Here is a 9,009-nt window from a genome sequence, read left to right on the forward strand (position 1 = left end):
AAAAAGAAAAAGAACATTAAAGTCTAATACAAGAGTTTGGGATGTGACTCAGTGGTATAATCCTTACCTAGGGTGCATGAAGCCTGATTCCTGTCTCTAGCACCAAACAAACTGGGCGTGGGAACACATGCTAACTAGCTCTCAGAAGGCAAAGTCAGAGGAGCAGAAGCTCAAGGTCACATAGAACACTCTCTTAAAAAAACAAAAAGACTCAACTCCAGCTATAAGGAACGTGATATTCATCCCCTAGTCTGGATTCTATAGGCACCAACCCTCACACAGATACATATCCATACACATTCACACATATATACACATAATTAAAAAAATCTCAGGCTGGAAGATGGCTCAACCAGCGGTTAAGAGAACACTGAAGGTCCTGAGTTGAATTCCCAGTAACCACACGGTAGTTCACAACCATCTGTAACAGGATCTGATGCCTTCTTCTGGTATACACGAAACAGCACATTCATGTACATAAAATACATAAATAAATAAATCTTAAAAAAAAAATCTCAAGCCTGGCATGGTGGCGCACACCTTTAAGTCTAGTACTCAGGAGGCAGAGGCCGGTGGATCTCTAAGAGTTTGAGGCAGCCTGGATTACATAGCAAGTTCTAGGTCAGCCAAGGATTCTGCCTCAAAGGAAAAAAAAAGAAAAAAGAAAGCCCAGTATAAGAACACCGGAAACTACAAATGAAGACAGTTATGTAGTGGTAGCTTTGCTTTGTAGGTTAGTAGTGCAGAAAGAAACTTGTGTTCCACGGTACTCGCCACTCTGTCCTCCTAGGGGTAGGATATGCTTTTCTGCCCCCTTTTCCTGGACTGCCCTGCGGCTCCATCTGAATAATAAAAATAGCACAGAAGTGACACAGGAGCTCTGGAACCTAAAACTCAGGAGACAACTGCCAGTTTCCACCATGCCTGGAGGTAAAGTGTGAGCAAAGCAAGACTGAGGGAAAATGAAGCATCTAGCCATGCCGGAGAAGGGCTTCTGGACACTCTGGCCCAGGCAGTCCTCCAGTTCAAGTGAGCACTACTAGAGGAACTGCTTGGTCAACCTCCACCGCTGAGAAAAACACAGTACCATTGTTTCAAGCAACTCAATTCTGAGTCACAACTAGTAATACTTGTGCTTAATAGGAAACTAAAGGATCCTAGCTGTTCGCAGATAAACTAGTGCCATTAGAGGCACCAGTGGCCTTCCCAATACTCACGCTTCTCGGTCTTCTCTGTCCCTCTTGATTCTCTTGAGCTCTCGGACTTTCCATGCCTCGTATTCCTCCTCATCATTTTCGTCATCGGTATTGAGTGCGTCCAGGGCAGCGAGAGACCGCTTGTTCTCCTCTAGCTCTTTCTTGGTCTCCTCTTCTACAATCTGGGTAAGGAAAACAATTCAGCTACTCGAGTCCATCTCGCTGTACACAGAGGCTTGCACTCAATCCAGGACCCTCCCAGCACCTTTAGTGTGTACTTGCGCCGCTCCTCAGCCATGCGTTTTGCTTCCTGTTCCAGTTCCTTCTGTTTCAATGCTTCAGCTTCTCGTTCTTGAACTGTCACTCGGTCCTTCCTGCATCACAGAGGTCCTGTTCATTACCCAAAGTCCTTAGTGCGGAACTGTGCCCTTCAGATTTAGTCCATGCCAAAGCCCAAGCCAGGTGCATTTCAGCTCTACTTCCTCCCCCAGTACCAAGACTGAACAAACAAGACTTCAGTGTGTGCGAGACATTGTATTTCTGGTCTTTTCGAACTTTTCTTCAGTTTTTTCATTTTTATTTTACTTTTTTGAGACAGGGCCTCACTACATAGCCTTCACAGGTCTGAAACTCCCTGTGTAGACCAGGGAGGCCCAGAACTCACAGAGACCCACCTGCTTCTGCCCCCTGAGTGCAGGCATTAAAGATGTGGACCACCATGTCCAGTTCTTCTTTTAATGCCTACAAAGTCTAAGAGAGGAGCACTGGACACCCCGGAACTGCAGTTACAGATGGCTATTAGTTGCCATGTGGGTGCTGGGAATTGAGCCTGGGTGCTCTGGAAGACAACTCTAGTGATCTTATCCGCTAAGCCATCTTTCAAAGCATCTTGTTTGTTTGACAAGAAGTTTATGGAGCGCTGGTTAGCTTTAAACTCATGGCAATCCTCCAGCCTCATCCTCCCAGAATGTTAGGATTAAAAACAATTACCACAATGCCTAGCTAAGTAAGTTCTCTACCAACTGAGCTATTTGCTGTTTTCTCTATCCTTTTTTTTTTTGGTTTTTCGAGACAGGGTTTCTCTGTGGCTTTGGAGCCTGTCCTGGAACTAGCTCTGTAGACCAGGCTGGTCTCGAACTCACAGAGATCCACCTGCCTCTGCCTCCCGAGTGCTGGGATTAAAGGCGTGCGTCACCATCGCCCGGCTTGTTTTCTCTATCCTTAAATATAGCATGACCACTTTCTCCTCTCCTGGTAATGGGATTTGAACCCTGGATTTGGTACACGAGGCAGATGCTCTACTACTTAGCTATATCCTTTGCTCTTTTATTATTATTACAAAAAAAAATCTTTCATTTAAGGTCAGCCTGGTCTATGTAGCTGAGTTCCAGAACAGCCAGGGCTACATAGAGAAACCCTGTCTCAACCCTGTCCCCCATCCCCCCCCCAAAAAAAAACTTTTCAAGTTTCATGTGATTGGATATCTTGCCTACATGTATGTCTGTATACTGAATACATGCCTGGTACTCATGGAGGCCAGAGAGGGCATCGAATCCCATGAAGCTGGAATCAGACATGGTTATGAGCCACCGTATGGCTCTTGGGCATTGAACCCAGGTCTTCTGGAAGAGCAGCAAGAGCTATTAAACTCTGAGCCATCTCTCCATATTATTATTTTGAGTGTATTATGTATATGAGTGTGTGATATATGTACCTAATGGTTAAGGTCAGAAGACAACTTCTGGGAATTGGTTTTCTTCTTCACCAAATGGGAACTAGAGATTAAACTTAGGCATCAGGCTTGGTATCGAGTTCCTTATCCACTGAACCATCTGGCTGGTCCCACTCTTTTTATTTTTTAAACAAGAAGGCACTACAGTGTCCATCCTGGCCTTGAACTTGTATCCTTTTCTCTCTGCCTCAACAGCTGGGACTACAGTGTCAACAGTTCATTCTAGGCCTTTTTGTTGTTTTGAGGCAGGGACTCATGTAACCCACACAAGCCTCACATAGGAATTTTACCGAGCCATCTTCTCACCCACCAATGCAGGCTGGCCTTGAACAATGGATGTCTGAGATAGTACTTCTATCTACCACTTCTCAAGTATGTGGATTGCAGGTGTGTGTCACAATGGCCAGCTTCATCTCAGGACTTTGCAGCACCAAAATTCCCTTAATCATTGATAATTGACTATTTAACAAGGATTTTGCTGGGTTAACTATAAACAGTAGGATTCCCAGGCATTAGGAAAGAAAGAAAAATTTGTTTTGTAAGCTTAATTTTGTGTTTAAAACATGACTTTCCCTGGTAATGTGTTAAAGCATTTTCCTAGCATATACATGGGTTTTATCTCTAGTATCACTCAGATAAAACAAAACAAAAACAGCCTCAACAAAAATTGATTAGTGGGGCTGGAGAGATGGGCTCAGAGAGGGCTCACTGACTGCTCTTCCAGAGGTCCTGAGTTCAATTCCCAGCAACCAAATGGTGGCTCATAGCCATCTGTAATGAGATCTGGTGCCCTCTTCTGGCCAGCAAACATACAGACAGACAGAACATGGCATACATAATAAATAAATAAATCTTAAAAAAAATTTGATTAGTAAGGCACATTTGTAAGCCCAGCACTTAGGATGCTGAGGCAAGAGGATCACAAGTCTGAAGCCAGTCTAGGCCTCATAGTGAATTTTGGCCATCTTAAACGGCACAGCAAAGGACAAACACACACATACCCAAATCACCGTTATGTTGTGGGATATATGAACTGTGAACTAGGAGATCGTGTTATTTAAATAAAGTCAACCATATGTCATGAGTCAGAGCAAGCAACTAGTTGACTGGAAGTAACCATAGAGCGAGGAGAAGTTGGGATATCAGGGAGAGGGAGAGAAGGAGAGAGGGGGAGAGGGAGAGATACAGGAAGTAGAAAGGAGAAACAGTTGGAGGAGTTTTTGTTTCAGATGGGATAAAAAAACAGAGGAAGGTCAGCTGGGTGCCTTCTCTGCCTCTCTGAGTTAGCAGGTTTTCATCCCAGCATCTGGCTCCTGAGTCTTTATTGATAAAGTAGAATGATAAAAACAACACTTTTAGGCAAATCTGCTAACATCTGGCTACTTCTCAGCACCTCTGCTATAGAACCAGGGCACTTGGAAGATTTACACTGCAGGAAAATGTGGGATATCGAGTCTTTTACTATCAGGCCTAGAACTTAACCATGTGGATTCTGTCCCGGTTTGACTATTTTCCCCCTTTCCTCCGCTGGGGATTGAACTTAGGCCCTTGTGCATACTAAGCAAGCATTTATCACTGACCGATACTGTTAGTCTCCTTTTTGAGAATTAGAGAGTTTTCTTAATTGTCCAGGCTTGTCTTGATCTAGCAATCCTCCTACCTCAGCCTGCTGAGTAGCTGGGAATCCAGGCCTGGCTGAGCAGGTCTGCCACACACTTACTTTCGAATGAAGACAGGCTTAAGTCGAGGCTCCATTTCGTCTTCACTGTCCGTGTACTCCTCATACTCAGACTCTGACTCCGACTCCTCCCCGGAGCGTCCTTCATCTTCCAATTCCATGACTTCCATCTCTTCGTTTTTCCTCTCCTGTGCTCGCTGACGCATCATGCCACGGCGCCGCTCTATTTCCTATGAAGGCATTTATCTTAGCCAGTTATTCAAACAGCTTGTGCTCCAAATTTGGTTGGTTGGTGCTAAGGACTGAACTCAGGGCTTTGTTTACACTAAGTCCAAGTCCTACTGCTGAGTCCCTAGTATAGCTTTGGTTTTATCTTCAACAGGTTCAAGAAACACTGACACGAGGAAGCAAAATCCAGCATGATTTAGTTTTCTGTCGTATCCCCAACAAATAGGAATCACAACCAAAGTTCAGCTAACAGTAGCAAATCTTATACCTGTATAGCCTCAAAAATGAGTACTGGTCTCAATTTTTCATTGGACCCTGGGGGAAACATCCCATGTTCTTCCCTCTTACCTCATCATCAATTTCTTCCTCCTCTTCTTCACTGCTATCTTCTCGTTCCATGCGCCAGGCATCTCCTTCTACTTCTGAGTCACTTTCTCCTACCACTTCAGGTTCCACTATTTTCCGGTGTCGAGCCAATCTGAAAAGCGGAGTTTCCAAGTGTACTATCAATATCAATATATATATGAACACCAACCACATTTGCTTGCTTGCAATGTCCTGAAATTACATCATTTGCTTTCTTTCTTCTCTTTCTCCCTACTTCTATTTTTTTCTACTCTCCAATATTTTTTACTCCTTAGCCCTAGCTGATCTTGAACTCATTCTGTAGACCAGGTTGGTCTTAAACTCAGAGAGATCCACCTGCCTAATATTGAAGTCTTAAGATGGAAAAACTAAACTTCAGATTCCAGAAACTAAAACAGTTAACAGTAGAATGTCTGAAAAAGTCATAAGGAATCATACTGCTGTCTGTCTATCTAAAGTTAGATATGACACATATAAGTCTGTGTACACACATACATACATAATTTAAATAAAAATTTCCTACCTTAGTTGACAATATTTACCTCCTCAAGAGCCACAGACCATCTAATAAAAACCCCCAAACCAGGTATGACAAGCCGTTCTCTCATATTGTTGATCAGGGGAGTCCAAAGGACTCCCAAAACATTACAGGTTACCACTGTTGCTCTTGGTAGCCTCCCAGAGGTTGAAGGCAAGTGACTACTGTCGAAGGCACCATGTACTTTGGACAAAGGATCTAGAGAATCCAAGATGTACCTGATCTTAGAGCCCCCTCCTTGAGGAGTAGTATGCACAGTACCAGAAGACACCATGCAAGTTCTCAAGTGAGGGAGGCAATCAAAAGCCCTACCCAGCTATGAATCCTATGAACTACAATAACTACCAGCATAGCATGATAACCTTATGGGTGTAATAATGACACACCTATGTTAGTGGTAACCAAAAGCTCTCTAATTGGACTTAAGACTTGTTCAGCAAGAGGGAAACCATGTTTGGTACTGAAAACTTAGCCAACTATCCATAGCTACTGAGATCCTGGAGGAGTACCTGGAACTGCTACTTTTTTTTTTTAAAAGATTTATTTATTTATTATGTATATAACATTCTGCCTCCATGTATGCCCGCACGCCAGAAGAGGGCACCAGATCTCAGTAGAGATGGTTGTGAGCCACCATGTGGTTGCTGGGAATTGAACTCAGGAAGTCTGGAAGAGCAGCCAGTGCTCTTAACCTCTGAGCCATCTCTCCAGCCCCTGGAACTGCTACTTTATTAAACCAGCTTAATTCCTAACTGTAGTCTAAATAACAATTCCCAACTGTATTTTAAATATTTATACTTATACCTATAGCTCTCACCCCTCATCAAAGAAATCTTTCTTTGAAACAGAAGAAAACCATTACAGGAAACTACAACCAATCAAAATTCAAAGAACGAAATGATCATGTGGAACCCAGTTCCAATTAATAATTTCTACACCATAACTCCTGCACCTGAGGCTTGGGGAATATCGGAGAAGAGGGGACAGAAACATTTCCAGAGCCAGAGGAACAGGAAGTCGGCTGTGAAAGTACTTGTCCTAGAAATGTCAGGGAAGCTACAGACCCATGAATTCTTAGCAACATGGCTGCCTAAATAAGACCCGAACAAGGACTACACCAATAGACAAACTAACTTAGAAAGGGGAAATCTCATAGGGCCCCAGCTTCATTCAAAGAACTTCAGGTAACTAAGGAATACTGAGAGAAGAAAAACTAGGTTTCCCCAGGGAAGAGTCCCTGCCTCCAGTTGGTTATACTATGCAATACTATACTATACTATACTATACTATACTATACTATACTATACTATACTATACTATACTATAACTATACTATAACTATTACTATACCAATGGCCAGCCCTGAAATCATACACACACAAGTAACACTATACAGACTGAGCAGGTTGTGTTTATATATTTAGGCAGGCGTGTGTATGTGAATCAGTAACTTAAGAAAAAGAGGCCGGCTGGCAGGTGGGTGCATGCCTTTAATCCTAGCACATGGGAAGTAGAGGTAGCAATATCTTGAGGTAGCAGTATCGAGGTCAGCCTAGTTTACAAAGGTAATTCCAGTACATCCAGGGCCACACACAGAGAAAAACAACAACAACAAAGAAAGAAAAAGAGGCCAATAATTTGAGATAGTAAGGGAAGAGTTAGAGAGAGCAAAGAGGGAAATGATATAATTATATTTTAATTTCAAAAAAATTTAAAAATTAAACATACAACCCAAAAGACTAAAACAGAGTTTCAGAGTACATAGTTAAGTTGGGCCTAAACATTAGTTTTTTAATTTTTTTAATTTTTTTTTTAGTATTTATCTATTTTATGTATGAGAGCTCTATCTGCATTCACACCTGCGCACCAGAAGAGGGCATCAGATCATCAGATCCTACCACGGTTGGCTGTGAATCACCATGTGGTTTCTGGGAACTCTAGAAGAGCAACCACTGTTCTCAACCTCTGAGCCATTTCTCCAACCCCCTAAAACATTAGTTTAGGCATGACCTTGGGGGGCACATTAGGGATCTTTTTAATGGTTCAAGTAGCTCAGTTTATTAGGTTTGTTACATTGCCCTCAGCAGAATAGTATTTTTGTGAGACCAGGATTTGGTGGCTGCTGTGATAAAAGGCAATTAAACATGAAAATTGATAGGAAAGTTCTGAGAAGCTGGCAGTATCCAACAGTTTCTAGTGAGTTACTAGTGCAAGTAACTAGTTTTGTAAGGGTGAAATAGAACATTTTCTTTTGTAGCATACAATGTTCAAGTGGTTTAGTTGTTAGGACATAACTACTTAAGTTACTTGGATCTAGCTATTTAATAAAATAAATGGCTAGGCATGGGTCAGCACTCTGGAAAGTGAAGGCAGGAGGTTAAGGAGCTCATGACATGTTGAGCTCAAGGCCAGCCTGGGCTACATAAGATTCTCAAAAACTCAAAAGGTAAATATCAAAACAAATAAGTAAATAAATAATTGGAACTGTTTTGATCCATGCCATCTGTGAAATTTCTTTATTTACACATTTTAAATTTCATTCACATTATTGTGTTTATGATGTGCCAGAGATAAGAGATGCAGATAGAGACAGACAGAGGATAAGAATGAATGCAGACATGCATGTGCCATGGCATGTTTGTGGAAATCAAAGGACAAATTCTGAGAGTCTTAGAGATGATGGAAGTCAGGTTGTCAGGCCATGACAAACAATTTTATATACTGGGACACCCTGCCAGGCCCCCAAATTGAAACACTAAGAGTTGTGAAAATTCAGGATATCCTGCCTGCTCTGCTCTGACTTCTAACTGGGAGTTTCTCTTTCTGACATGAATCTCCTCACACACCCCATCTTTCCTCCTACTTGTCATTTTTACCTATTGGTCTTTAGAACAAGCAGAAGAGCAAGTTGTGTGGCTCACACCTGTAACAACAGTACTGAGAAGCCAGACAGGACAATCACAGCCACCCTAGGTCATTCTGGGCTACAATACAAGAAACAACTGTATGTTGGGCTGGTGGTGTCACACGCCTTTAATCCCAGGACTTGGGAGGTAGAAGCAGGCGTATCACTGAGTTTGGGGCCAGCCTGGTCTATAGAATGAGTTCCAGGATGATCAGGGCGACACAGAAAATCCCTGTTTTGAAAAACCAAAACGAAAACAGACAAAAACAACAACAAAAAAAATTATGGAGCCGGGCGGTGGTGGCGCACACCGTTAATCCCAGCACTTGGGAGGCAGAGGCAGGTGGATCTCTGTGAGTTTGAGGC

General features: G+C 42.6%; 1 protein-coding gene across 1 annotated transcript in view; it reads right to left on the reverse strand.

Moving 5' to 3' along the window:
• The window catches only part of Mfap1 (microfibril associated protein 1), a 16,729-nt gene that overhangs the window by 4,100 nt on the left and 3,620 nt on the right, over positions 1-9,009 (reverse strand). Inside the window, exons 3-6 of the mRNA XM_005364349.3 lie at positions 5,183-5,312; positions 4,649-4,836; positions 1,462-1,570; positions 1,218-1,378 (exon numbers count right to left, since the gene is read on the reverse strand). Of these exons, the coding sequence (XP_005364406.1) occupies positions 1,218-1,378; positions 1,462-1,570; positions 4,649-4,836; positions 5,183-5,312 (588 nt within the window). The remainder of the gene's footprint in view (positions 1-1,217; positions 1,379-1,461; positions 1,571-4,648; positions 4,837-5,182; positions 5,313-9,009) is intronic.

Source organism: Microtus ochrogaster, assembly GCF_000317375.1.
Source record: "Microtus ochrogaster isolate Prairie Vole_2 chromosome 14 unlocalized genomic scaffold, MicOch1.0 chr14_random_1, whole genome shotgun sequence".
Classification (NCBI taxonomy): domain Eukaryota; kingdom Metazoa; phylum Chordata; class Mammalia; order Rodentia; family Cricetidae; genus Microtus; species Microtus ochrogaster.